Source organism: Lutra lutra, chromosome 9 (assembly GCF_902655055.1).
Source record: "Lutra lutra chromosome 9, mLutLut1.2, whole genome shotgun sequence".
In the NCBI taxonomy this organism is placed as follows: domain Eukaryota; kingdom Metazoa; phylum Chordata; class Mammalia; order Carnivora; family Mustelidae; genus Lutra; species Lutra lutra.
In genome coordinates this window covers 21,015,718-21,028,617 of record NC_062286.1, presented here as the reverse complement: position 1 = coordinate 21,028,617, position 12,900 = coordinate 21,015,718, and the positions used below count along the sequence as shown (strand labels likewise).

The 12,900-nt window shown below is 52.7% G+C and overlaps 1 protein-coding gene and 1 long non-coding RNA gene across 2 annotated transcripts in view; one reads left to right on the top strand and one right to left on the bottom strand.

Moving 5' to 3' along the window:
- The window catches only part of KCNK3 (potassium two pore domain channel subfamily K member 3), a 38,681-nt gene extending 35,543 nt beyond the window's left edge, over positions 1–3,138 (bottom strand). The window contains exon 1 of the mRNA XM_047746747.1: positions 2,245–3,138. Coding sequence (XP_047602703.1) covers positions 2,245–2,527 — 283 coding nt within the window. The 5' untranslated portion in view covers positions 2,528–3,138. The remainder of the gene's footprint in view (positions 1–2,244) is intronic.
- Positions 2,386–11,838, top strand: LOC125109633 (uncharacterized). Its single transcript, XR_007130313.1, has 2 exons — positions 2,386–2,473; positions 11,342–11,838. It is a non-coding gene; the product is annotated as an uncharacterized LOC125109633 (long non-coding RNA).
- The last annotated feature ends 1,062 nt before the right edge of the window (positions 11,839–12,900 follow it).

Genomic DNA, 12,900 nt, shown 5'->3' with positions numbered 1-12,900 from the left:
CATGTGGGCCGCCGGGTCCTGTGCCAGCGCTGGGAGGACAGAGATGGGAACCACAGGGCCCTGCCCATACAGAGGTTAATTGCAGTGTGGTTAAAGAGACAAAATACATCCCCTAAAATGTAAATAACCATGTAAGAAAGCCTACACCGTGTCACCCTGGCAGTACCGACAGTGCATCCTGCACTTGTCTAGAGCGGTGGCCTTGGATGGTCTGGGAGACTTCAAGGAGGAAGTGGGATTTGAGCTGGACCTGGAAGGTTAGCTTGGACAAGACAAAGAGAAGACAGAGAAAAAGGTGTGCCCGATGGGCACACTTAAGGTGTTCTCAGGAGATAGTACAGCTGCAGTGGAGGCATCATGTCAGTAAGAAGTGAGAAATGAAGTCAGAGATAAAGTTAGAGCCAGCGATGAGGGTCATTAAAATTTGAGATAAAGAGCACGGACCAGATTCCACGGGAAGCTGGAAGCCATTGAGAGGGTATTGGTATGGCCAGAGCTGCACACTGGGGAGATTCTTTCTGGCAGGGTTGTCTGCAGGGAGCTTGTTCCATGGGGAATAAGGCTGGAGGCAAGGTCGTTTGGGAAGTTACAGTGGAGCTAGGGACCATGGGACTGAGAAAAGGGACACATAACCAGAGGCACCACTTGTGGAAAGAGGGAGGGGGAAGACCTAACTCACTGTTCAGTGCTCCTGAAACCCTGGCAGGTGGCAGGGAAGTGGGAGAGAGAGGCTGCTTTCTGGGCAGGTCTGAGTCTGACTATTCTGCCCTAAACACCAGAGTCAACAGGACCCAGAGGTGCCCCCATTGGGGCCACATCCACTCCTGGGGCCCTTTACTCTTCTTCTAAGAGGGGAATCCAGAGACTACATAACAGAGTTCCCCCTGAACCCCAGAGAGGAGTGGAGCCTTGGGCCGAAGTCCTGCAGTGCATAGACTGCAGGAACAGTGCCCAGTCCTGCCTTTTACCCCCTCAACCTCTGTGGACTCCCAGGAAAACACTGCCATCTTGTCATGGGCTATGCCAAGTGGCGACGAGCCCCCGGGAGCTCAGCCAAGGCAAAGAGAGGGACCAGAGAGAGAAGAAATGGGAAAGATGGAGGCCTGGAGGCATCCCAATGGGCTTTGGGGGAAGGTGGGCTGGGAGCGTTCCAGCCCTGGGCAGAAGGCTTGAGATCATTTTAGCCAACCTTTCATGGTCTGGAGGTGAGCCTGAGACCCAGACAGGAGAAGGGACTCGCCCAAGGTCATATAGCGGGAAAAATGATGGAGCTGGGCTGGAATCAGAGTCTTGGGAGCCGGGAGGAGTTTACTCCTATCTGGACACTTCCGAATAGACTGGAGATTCCGGAACATCCATTTGTGTGCTGTGTGCTGTGTGTGTGTGTGTCTGTGTCTGCCCTGTGTGTGCTTGTGTGTGTGTACTTGTGTGTACATGTTCCTGTGCCTATCTTGTGAGAGAGTCTGGGTGTGTGTGTGTGGCCTGCCGCACCGCTGTTTGGAGAAGGGAACTGAGGCCATTCCTGCGGGGTGACTGTTTTTCCCGGGACAGCAGAGAAGGCAGACAGAGCTGGATCTGGCTTCCAGCACCAAATCTGCTGTCCTAAGAAAATTAAAGGCACTGGCTGGCTGTGCCCAAACTCTGGGAGCTGGACACACACACACACACACACACACGCACGCACCGCACACACACACACACACACACACACACTCCAAGCAGCACTTACAGAGGCAGTTAGAGGGTGTTTTAAGCACCCAGAGTAAACAGAAGTACCATAGAGTACTGCATCCACACGTCTCCCTGGAGCCCCAGCCGGTGTAGACACGCCAAGGTGCGGAAGCCCATCTGCCAGGGACACGGAGTCGCGAGCTCCCCGCCGCTCTACACTCAGCTCTCTGCTCCAGGGCCTGGCCCGGCCACACCCCTCCTCCCCGGCCTCCGCCGGTGCTTCCTGCCCCTCTCACACACTTCAGAGTCCCCTGAGGCCCTCGCGCAGCCTGGCAGGGACAAGTTAGGGCTGGCCCGGCCGGAGAGTCAGGTCCGGAGCCAGGAATCGACGCCTCCCCCGAGTCCTGTCCCCGCAGAGCAGACAAACCAGGCTGAACTCGGGTTTCTGGCAGCGCGGGGTTCGGCGCCTAGACCCTCTCGGGAGGGGATCCCTTCAGCCCCGGCCGGCTCGGGACTACCCCGGGACGCGGCGCCCAGCCCCCGGGTCCCCGCCCCCCGCCGGCGAGTAGTTACCAATGGTGGTGATGACGGTGATGGCGAAGTAGAAGGAGCCGGCGAAGCGCCACTGCACGCCGGCCTTGTGCGGCTTGAGGCGCAGCACGACGCGCTCCAGCTCCTCGTAACCGCCCTGGCTGAGGTTGTAGCGCGCCCGCAGCTCCTGCTGCCGCAGCTCCAGCCGCTGCCGCTCGATCATCTCGGGCTCCGACTCGAGCGCGTCGAAGACCGCGGCGCCCACCAGCAGGTAGGTGAAGGTGCACACGATGAGCGCCAACGTGCGCACGTTCTGCCGCTTCATCGTCCCGCCCGAGCCGCCGCCGGCCCCCCGGCGCCCCCGGCCCGCGCCCCGGCCCCGGCCGCCGCTGCTGCTGCCCCGGAGGCGGCCTGGGGCATGGCTGCGCTCGCCGCTCCCCAAGCCGGGCACCCGCTCCGCGCCCCGGGGCCGCCGCCGCCAACGCCGCCGCTGCCGCCGCCGCGGAGCTGTCCCTTCAGCACCACCCACCGCCCTCCTCCGCCCAGCCCCGCTCCCGCCCCCCGCCCCCCGCCCGCAGGCCGCCTCCTCCCGCCGGCCCTCCCGCCCAGCCAAATAAGGACTGGGGAGACGCGCCGAGGGAGGGAGGAGGGGGGCTGGCGGAGGGGGAGGAGGGGGAGCTAGAGGGAGAGCGGCGGAGAGACGGGGCAGGACCGAAGGAGAGAGACCCAGGGAAAGAGATAACTAGACAGAGAATCGCCTGTAACTACAGAGAAAGAGAGAAAAAGAGGCGCAGGGGGGTGTGACAGATAAGGAGATAAAGCCAGAGGTAGATTCACAGGCACAGAAAAAGAAGCGGCAGGCAGAAAAATACAGAGCGACAGAGGCAGAGAGCGAAAGATGGAAACAGAAAGAGCGACAGAGACAGGGAGACCTGGGTTGCTAGAGATAAACCGACGACGGAAAAAAGAAAAGCAAGGAAGGGAAAAAGGAACAGGCAGAGAGAGCCGTCCCCCCTCCCCGCGCCCGCCGCCCGCGCCCCCCTCCCCCCGCCCCATCTCCACCGAAATCACAGCATGCTTTCGCTGGAAGGGACCTTGGGTCCTGCTGTCCTGCCCTTTATTATGTCCATGGGGAAACTGAGGTGCAGAGAGGTCAAGTGACATGCAAGGACACACGGTGAACTAGTGCCAGCACCGGGACTCAGCCATGCTTCCCTCCGCCCAGGCCACACCCCCCTCCCAGCACCAGTCTTAGAAACAGCAGGGCACAGCCGTGGATCTGGGCAGGCCAGGGCCGACACCCAAGGGAAAGCCCTGCTTTCATGAAATGTGACCCTTCCCAGGTCAGCACGGCTCCTGGAACTGGCTGAGAAAGCCCAGGCTGGCAGCCGAAGCCAGTAGTGCTGAATCCCAGGCTCGCCTCCTCTCTTCCTTCTAGGCTGTGGCGCTCTCTTGACTTCCGCAGCCCCAGTCCTGCACCAGTGGTCCAGGCTGGGCTGCCAGAGATAATGCAGGATCCCAACAGGGGAGCATCCCAACAGGACAGGGATCCAGCTGAAAAAAGGCAGGTGTGGCCCAGACCAGGAGGCCCAGACCAGTCTTTTAGCCTGGGGGGAAGCAGGAAGCCTCTCTGTGCCTCAGTTTCTTCTTTTGTCAACATGGTGGCAGTGGTAGTGAGGAGGGGCGGGCCGTGGGACCTCAGATGAGGCCTCGCTGCCCCTCTCTGCGTCTCGCTTCCTTATCTCCTCGATGAGGTGCCATCACAGAGGATCCCACAGGCCTTGTTTAGCTCCAGACAGGGACGGGCTGAGTAAGCAGAATGATCGGAATGCAAATCCCACTGCCAAAGAGGGTCAGAAAGTGGTTCACGGGACCCTGGCATGGGCCAGGAGGAAAGACAGGGAAGAGGCCCCAGGGCCCCTGGCGGAGGGTAGGTGGAGGACGCAGCCCATCCAGAAGCAGGAGAATCGTTGGCCCTTGGCCTCGCCCGACCCCGCACGGCCAGGCATTTCAGTGCCTCTCAAGAAAAACTACCAACCCCACTGCCTCTTTCAGCCGTTCGTTCGGAGAGAATGTACCAGTCATCTGCTGTGTGCCAGGCTAGGCAGGTTACATTTATTATTTCCAGTCTTACCATAACCCTGAAGGGTATGCATAGGCCTGTCCATTTTAGAGACAGAGAAACTGAGGCGAAAGGCAGTGCAGAGAACTGTCCAAGATCGTTCAGCTGGAAGAACCTTCAGTCTGCCTTCCAAATAAACCCATTCTCTTCTCCATAATGACTCCTGGAGACTTAGTTTTTTCTTTGTTTGCTTTTCGTTTGTTTGTTTGTTTGTTTCACCTGTAAATGGAGTAGCTAATTATACTAGAGTCTTTGATCTGATACAAACTTTCTGCACCCTTGGCCATGAACTCAGCCTACAGCAGGCCCTCCCCCCTCTGGCATTGCCTGGCTTCCTGGAAGACAAGCGCTGCCTTTCCTGGCTTCCCAGAGGTGAGGGCGCAAGTTAGGTTCTGTCCTCCTGGCCACAATTGCCCCCCAAGCCAGTTTCCCCCAAGCCCATCTAAATGAGCAAGGCTCAACTGGTCTGGTTTTTGGTGTGAAGGGCTGTGTGTCCAGGGTCTGCTCACTTCTGGCTGTCAGGCCAGACTGCTGTGCAGATGAAAGGTGATATTATGAGTGAAAGAGCTTTGGGAAAAGGAAAAAGCTCTCTTTAGGGGCAGGGCATTTATTATTGATTATGGTGAAGCTTGTTCTCACAGCATTCAGAACTAGAAGGACCTTTAAAGACCAGCTAACCTGATCCTTTCATGTTACAGATGAGGAAACTGAGGCCCAGAGGGGAGGAAGGGGGTTGCTCATAGCCACACAGGGAGTGAAGGGGGGCCAAGACTTATGTCCCATGGCTCGGTCTCTCCTGTAGCCCCCATATGTATGGGATCAAGACACCTGCTGGCAGGGGAGCATAGGAGGTCCCCAGTGTCCATGGAGCCCAGGAAGTCAGCTTAGGTCTACTCTCCTGTCCCTTCTACCTTTCTTCTCTTCAGGAAGGGGGACTGGCTAGGGCAGGGGGAACCAGGCCAGTGCCAGTCTAGGTTTCTGATAGGCCCTGGGTCCTGCAGGCAAGAGTCCCATCAGCTCATCCCTGACCTGTGTGGGATAGTGCCAAAGATCTAGAAGCCTATCTCACCCCCTTCTGTCCAGGACTCCTGGGACCTGCATGTACGTCCCCTCATGGGGTTGCCTCACCCTCTGCCCAGAGTCATATGTCAGAAAGCACCTCTATGAATCATGTATTTATAAATGATAAAATCTGCTCAGCTATGACTTTTCCATGTTCTATTATTTTCAATCCCTCGGTGACTCCAGTGGAGGATGCCTTGGGCTGGTTAGAAAGAGCTGATTTACACGCCTCCAATCACGATACTGGCTGGCCTCCTGTGTGACCAGTTTCTGAAATCTGATCCAGTATAGAGAACATGGGGTGGAGAGTTGGGGGGCCTGCACTGGGGTCCTGTCTCTTCCACCTGCTTCCTGTGGTACTCGGGCCAGTCACTCCTTCTCCCTGGGCTTTGGTTTGTACATCCATAAATGGAGTGGTTTGGACGGGACGTGTCTATGCTCCCTTCATTTATAACATCCCATGACCTTCCTGGACTGCTTCCTTAGTTCTTCCAAGAATCAGGTGCAAAAAGGATTTAGTCACTACTTTTAAGACTTTAGTTTGCGAGGAAGAGGACACAATCAGAGTTAGGATAAATGTACAAAATGTACCATTAGTTGCTGCATATTATTATGTACTAAACATTATACACGTATTATTTTCCACTTTGTCTTCCATGTCATTCCTCTCTAAGCTCTAGACACATCTAATGAATTTCATGCATTACTTCTGACTCATGAGACTCCCATCAGCTGGGATGCTGGTACTTCCTTGACTCTTCCATTGTTTATCTATGGAACTTGTGTTCAGGCTTCAAGACCCAACTCAAAGCCCACTCCCTCCATGAACCATTCCCCATTACCTCCAATCAGAACCAATAGCTCTCTTCTGGTTCCATCGCACCTGGTCTAATTCAGTAGACATTCCTCCTACCTGGTAGACTGGTCAGTTCTTGAATATCTGTCTTCCCCACTGGCTCATTATCTCCTCCAGGGTGGAGACCCTCCTTATGCTACGCCTCCCCACAGTGGGGAACCCAGTGCTTTGCACATCAGAGTTATTCTACATGTCTGTTGTGCATTCAGTACCCAGCCAAGTCCTTAAAGCCTCCTACACCTGCTGGGTTAGAGAGCAGCAGTGTCAGCGGGGATAGGAGCACAGACAGCAGAGTCTGTAGGGAGAAAAACAAGGCAGTTTTCTTCTGTGACTCTGTCAACAGACACTTCTAAAACGGAAGCAAGCCCTGCCTGGCTGAGGGAAAGAGGTAAAGACCCATGGGAGTGTCCTAAGGTCCAAGGGTGCATGTGGAGAGAGCACTGAAGTGGGAGTCTAGACACCTGGAATTTGGTCCCAGTTGGGGCCAACTAGCAAACAGTTGGTGGACTTGCGGGAGTGTCCCATCGCCTCTCTGGACCTCAGCTTCCTTTCTACGGGATGAAAGGGTTGCCTACCGCAAAGATTCCCCTCTGTCTGACATTTTGCGAGGTTAATGATAGATCTGGCCCCATGATTAGCGATGCTTGTCCTACAATGGCCAAGAATGTGGTCTGAGGGATGAGAGGCCCAGAGTCCTCTTCGTCCATTGTTTTCCAGCATCCCATGTCCTTGGCCACCCTATGTCCTTGGCACCCCCGGGTCCCCACTGGCTGGAGGATGGGGGCAGGGGGCAAGGTGGGGAGTAAAAGAGTTGACCCTGAGTCAGACAAGCTCAGGTTCAAATTCTAACCCTATTCACTACTAGTTGGACTGCAGCTTCACATGACATTCTGGTTCATCTTGTTTTACCAGATCATAAGCTCCCGCAAGGCAGGGGTAAGGCCTTACTCATCTACTCATCTACTCGTCTCGGAATAGGGTCTGTGGTTTTCTGTAAGAAGGAGTACCCTGAACGATCTCAATATCCAGCGAGGAGGAGGCCTGAGAATGGGGGGCCTGGTGGGTCCAGGAGCTGCAGCCGGCTCTCGTTGGTGGAGAGCGGCACCGGGGATCGTGGCCTCCGATTGTGGCCGATGGCTGGTTGAGCGGATTCGGGGTGCTTCGGGGATGACTGAGGTGTTTCTTGGTGTATTCCTGAGGGAAAGACATGGAGGATTAGCCTGGATTTACAAAGCATAACCAGTCCCAGAGCAGCCGGCTTGCATTTGTCAAGAGACACTATTTGTTTAACATCTCAAGCCCAAACCAAACACAAAAGGCAGCTGTTCACAAAGGAGAGCCTCTGGGAGCCGTTGGGGAGACAGTGTCCTGCTAGGGGGTGGACACCTGGCTCTGTTCTTAGTCCTGCGGCAGAGGAGCTGGGGGAGCAGCTCTGGATACCAACTTGGGTCTCCTACAAGTGGGAGCGAGAACCGAGTGGTCTTCCCGGAGTGGCTGTGGGGATCAGGCTGGCTTCCTGCGTCTGGAGAAAGCTGGTGTCCTCCGCATTTGACGAATCCCTTCCCCTAGAGAGGGCTTCCTTGGTGGCCTCCATCTCTGGGACTGAGTATCACACTGAGATGAGCATCTTTGCATGTGTGTCCTTGAGAACCTGCCAGGAATTTTCACTGGGGCGCACACCCAGAAGGGTCCCTCAGCACTGCTGGGCTGTTCTCGGTCGCGCTGTCTTGGTTTGCACTCTCCCCAGCGGAGCACAGGGTTGCCTGCCTGGCCCTCACTGACTCTGGTGCAATTCATGTTTCTGTTTTTGCCATTTTTATGCCTCCCAATTTTCTACTAATTCCCCCTTCTCTCCCTTTCCCTTCTCCCTTTAATACCTCCCTCCCCCCATGCTTGGGGCAGGGGCAGTGAGCAGAGCCCCCATGACTGGGGTCTCAGGCAGGCCAGCAGGCGATGAGAGAGATCTGGGAGAAAACCAGCCACGGTTCTTCAGCCTGGGGCATGTGTGTGTGTGTGTGTGTGTGTACGTGCGTGCACGTGCGCGTGCCTGTGTGTGTGTCTCTGTGTCTCTGTGTGTGTGTATCTCTATGTGTGTCTGTATGTCCATGTGTGTCTATGTGTCTGTGTCTCTGTGTGTATGTCTGTCCATCTATGGGGGAGGGAAAGCTGTGAGTCCAAGATTTTTAGCTGCGGTCTTGGTCTTTCCCTTCCCTCTCCGGGCCCTTCTTTTCCCTGCACTCACATTCTCCTCTGTGTTTTACCAAGGCTCCAGAATAGTTCAAGCTAGAGGAAAGCCTAGAGCACGCAGTCCGATGAGGAAGCAGGCCTGGCGCCTGGAGCCAGCACCCCCAGGCCATACAAATTGCTGGGCCAGAGCTGGGACTCAAGCCCGGCTCTCCTAACTTCGAGCCTTTAGCTGCAAGAGAAGTTCCCTAAACTTGCTTCCTTCCCATAGCGAGAATCAAGTCCCTCAAATCATAGCAAGAATCCAGACTCAGGAGCAGCCATGGTCCAGCTTTCCCGACAAACACCATGCTGCTGAGGAAGAAAAGTGAGTCTGGAGATCTAGTCAACATCCTCACAAATCTTGAAACTCTTCTTTGCAGGTTTATAGCTTCTGAGGAAGGAGCAGAGGCAGCCTGTTCTCAGGACCAAACGCAATAATTATAACGGCACATGGATGATGAATCAGTTGGTGAGTATCGAGTGGTGCCTGTGAGCCCGTGAGCCCGTGAGCCCTTGCATGTCCAGGTGGGGGAGGGGGCAAGAGAGGCGACTTCACTCCCACTGAGCAGGTTTTTAGGTGTCTTTCCACCAGGGAGGGGCGGGGTCGCTGCCACCACCAAGGCATTCCTTGGACTGCATCCTTTTCTGGCTCCCGTCCTGTTCTGGCTCGGGCTGCTGTTCTCCTTGCTGGGAGAGGAGTCCTGGCCTCTGGGGTCCCAGTTGCCAGGTTCCTGACCCTGCTGGGAGGGAGGAACTGACAAGCAGAAGCATTTCAGGCCTATCCATGATTCCTGAGATTACCGAGGGGCCTCACCAACACGATGGACCTGGCCCAGCCCAAGGAATTTGGGAGGCTCAGCTTGGAGAAAAGATGCACGGAGCATGGGAGCTGTTCTCAGGGAGGAAGGATTAGCTTTGGTCTGGGTGGTCTAGCAGGGGCCAGGGATCTGTGGGGAGATACGCCAGCAGAAGAGCTTTCAGCTCAAAATAGGTGGAACTTTCTCTACACCTCTGAAGAAGGAATGGGTTGTCCAGGAGGTAATAAGCTCCTGGTCAATAGAAGTATGCAAGCACAACTTGAATGGTCCTTCGGGTTGAGGCTGCTTGAGAAGGATCCAAGGGGCTAGTACAGTGCCTGCTACATCATAGGTCTGCAAGAAATGCCTTTTGACTTGGTTGCTGAATCTACTGAGTCTGGGGCTGGACTAGGCACCTTTTGAAGTTCAGTTGGACCCCATTCCACATGTCAGGAACAGTCCCTCTGAGCCTCCAACCTTGAAATGCTCCGTTCCCTGGCTCCTGGGAGGCCTGCTCCTGGAGTCCTTGCTAAACCACCAGAGCCCTGCTTTCTCCCAGCCGCCCCAACCCGACCCAAACCCCACAGACTTACATCTCATATCTGCCCGCAGAGACCCAACACTCACAGGTTGAAGTGAGGCCCAGAAGCCCTAGGACTCCAGGAAGGGAAATGGGCCTTTGGCAGGCTAATTACTGGGAGCTGATTCTATTAAGCAGATAGCTCGCTCTAGGCAAAGCAATTACATCTAATCAGCCCCTTGCAGCCGTCCAAAGGGACAGCCATTTGAGCCAGACACATGCGTGAAGAGGAACATCAAAGCAGCCTGGGGCTCAGGCCTTGGCAGGCTGGTCTGAGACCAGGGGCTGCTCAGAAACTGGTCCTCTGGCCCCTTCCCCAGGCGACCAGATCTTAGGCCACAGTGGGGCTGTGGCACTGTGGAGGTGGCCCAGAACTGGGACTCAAAGACCTAGATGGAGACTTGGCTTTGCTACTAAGGAGCCGGATTTCACTGGGGAGAGTGCCTCTCCTACCCAAGCCTCAGTTTCCCTGTCTGTCAAGTGAGTAGGATAAGCTAGAGAGGATTCATTCTGAGTTTAAAATGGTGGTTCATCTCAGTACAGTGTTGTGTACTCAAAAATTGCTTAAGAGGGAAGATCTTATGTTAAGCATTCTTTTTTTTTTAAACTTTATTTTATTTTATTTTATTTATTTATTTGACAGAGATCACAAGTAGGCAGAGAGGCAGGCAGAGACAGAGAGGGGAAGCAGGCTCCCTGCTGAGCAGAGAGCCCGATGCAGGGCTTGATCCCAGGACACTGAGATCATGACCTGAGCCAAAGGCAGAGGCTTTAACACACTGAGCCACCCAGGCGCCCCGTGTTCTTTTTTTTTTTTTAAAGACTTTATTTATTTATTTGACAGACAGAGATCACAAGTAGGCAGAGAGGCAGGCAGATAGAGGGGGAAGCAGGCTCCCTGCTGAGCAGAGACCCCCCCCCCCCGCCCGCCCATGCTGGGCTCCATCCCAGGACCCTGAGATCATGGCCCAAGCCGAAGGCAGAGTCTTTAACCCACTGAGCCACCCAGGCGCCCCAAGATCTTATGTTAAGGGTTCTTATAAGAAATAACAATAATCCTAATAAATAGAGCAGACTGGGGTTTTTAGAGGTGATGGGTGTCTTTATGGTGTAGATGGTGATGATGGCGTCACAGACCGGTACTTATCTCTGAACTCGTCAAGTTGCATTCATTAAATAGATACAGGTTTTTGTATGTCAATCATCCCTCAATAAAGTGGTTTAATGAAAAAAGACAACACAAAACGGAAATGCAGTCTGTCTAGCCCATGTGGTTTGGATCCTAGTCCGGGAAGGAACTATATGGTGCAGGGCCTAATTACTCAGACTATGCTTTTAAAAATAGCTGAAATAATATGTTTTTTAAAATGATGGATGCCCTCTTGATAGTCTTCTCTCCTCTAAAAATGTAATGAAATGTGTTTCCAAAAAACCAGCCATGATGATGATTATTATAATATTATTATTATTTTGACCATGATTTATTGGCTTCTTAGTCTCAGATTCTTGGAGGAAGCTGGATCATGCTAGAGAGGGAGAAAATGGGAGAGGAGTTCCCCAGAGATGGGGGAGAAGAGCACGATGGAGACAGGTGAGACCCCAGGCTATGGCTGTGCCCCTTCTATCTGTGTTGGCTCCCTTCCCAGAGGAAGAAGTCTGTTGAAGATTTCTGGATGCTGACAAGATGCAGAGCATAGATTTGAAACATCAGTCCCTTCCAGCGCTGAAATTCTGGGATTCTCGATTGGGACCAAGCTACTGGTAGGACCCAAAAGCATCAGTGGGTCAGTCTTGTGAAGGGAATGAAAGGCAGGAGACTACAGCAGTGACGAGCTGTGGCGCCTGGGCCAGCCATGGCCTCTCTGTGAGTCTCAGCTTCCTTCCTAAACCACAGGAAAATGAGGACAGCAGTCTCCCCATAGCCTCTCTCACACGGTGGTTGGGGGACTCCAAGTGAGATGATGAATGCGAAACTAAGACTAATTAATTCAATTAAAAAGGCGAGAACATAAACTAAAAAAGCTTCTGCAAGGCAAAGGAAACCATCTACAAAACGAAAGGCAGCCTGCGGAATGGGAGAAAACATTTGCAAATCATGTATCTGATAAGGGGTTATCAGATATGTAAATAACTCCTGCGACTTGATAGGAAAAAAAAAAACATGATCCAATTAAAAAATGGGCAGGTAGCTGAATAGGCGTTTTCCCAAAGAAGACATAAATGGCCAGTGGGCACACGAAAAGACGCTCAACTCCACTCATCACCTGGGGAATGCAAATCAAGACCGCAATGAGATTGCGCCTCCCACTTGTAAGAATGGTTATGCTCAGAAAGACAAGAGATAACAAGTGTTGGTGAGGAGGAGGAGGAAAAAGAGCCCTTGTGCCCTGGTGGTGGGAAAGCAAATCCGGCATCCATAGGGAAGCCCTGTATGGAGTTTCCCCCAAAACATTAAAAACAGAACTACCGTATGATCCATATATATATATGATGGATTTTTTCTTTTTTCAGAATTTAAAAAAAAAAAAAAAAATATATATATATATATATATATATATATATATATATATATATATATATGAGATGGGTTTTTTCTTTTTTCAGAATTTTTTTAAATTAAAAAAAATTTAATATATGTATATGTGTGTGTATATGTGTGTATATATATATACATATATATATGTATATATATATAAAGAAATACTATTCAGACATAAAGAAGAAAGAAATCCTGCCATTGGTGACAGCAAGGATGGAACTTGAGGGCATTGTGCTGAGTGAAATGAGTCAGAGAAAGATAAATACTCTGTGATTTCACTTACATGTGAAATCTGAAAAAAAGAGAACTCATAGGTACAGAGAACAGACAGATGTTTGCCAGAGGGTCACGTGTGGGTGAAATGCTGAAGAGTGGTCAAATGCACCAACTTCCATTTATAAGATACGCGAGTCTTGGATGTCCTGTACCGCATGGTGACTACAGTTGACAAAGCTAACTGTATATTTGAAAGTTGCCAAGAGAGTAGATCTTTGAAATTCTCATAACAGGAAAAAC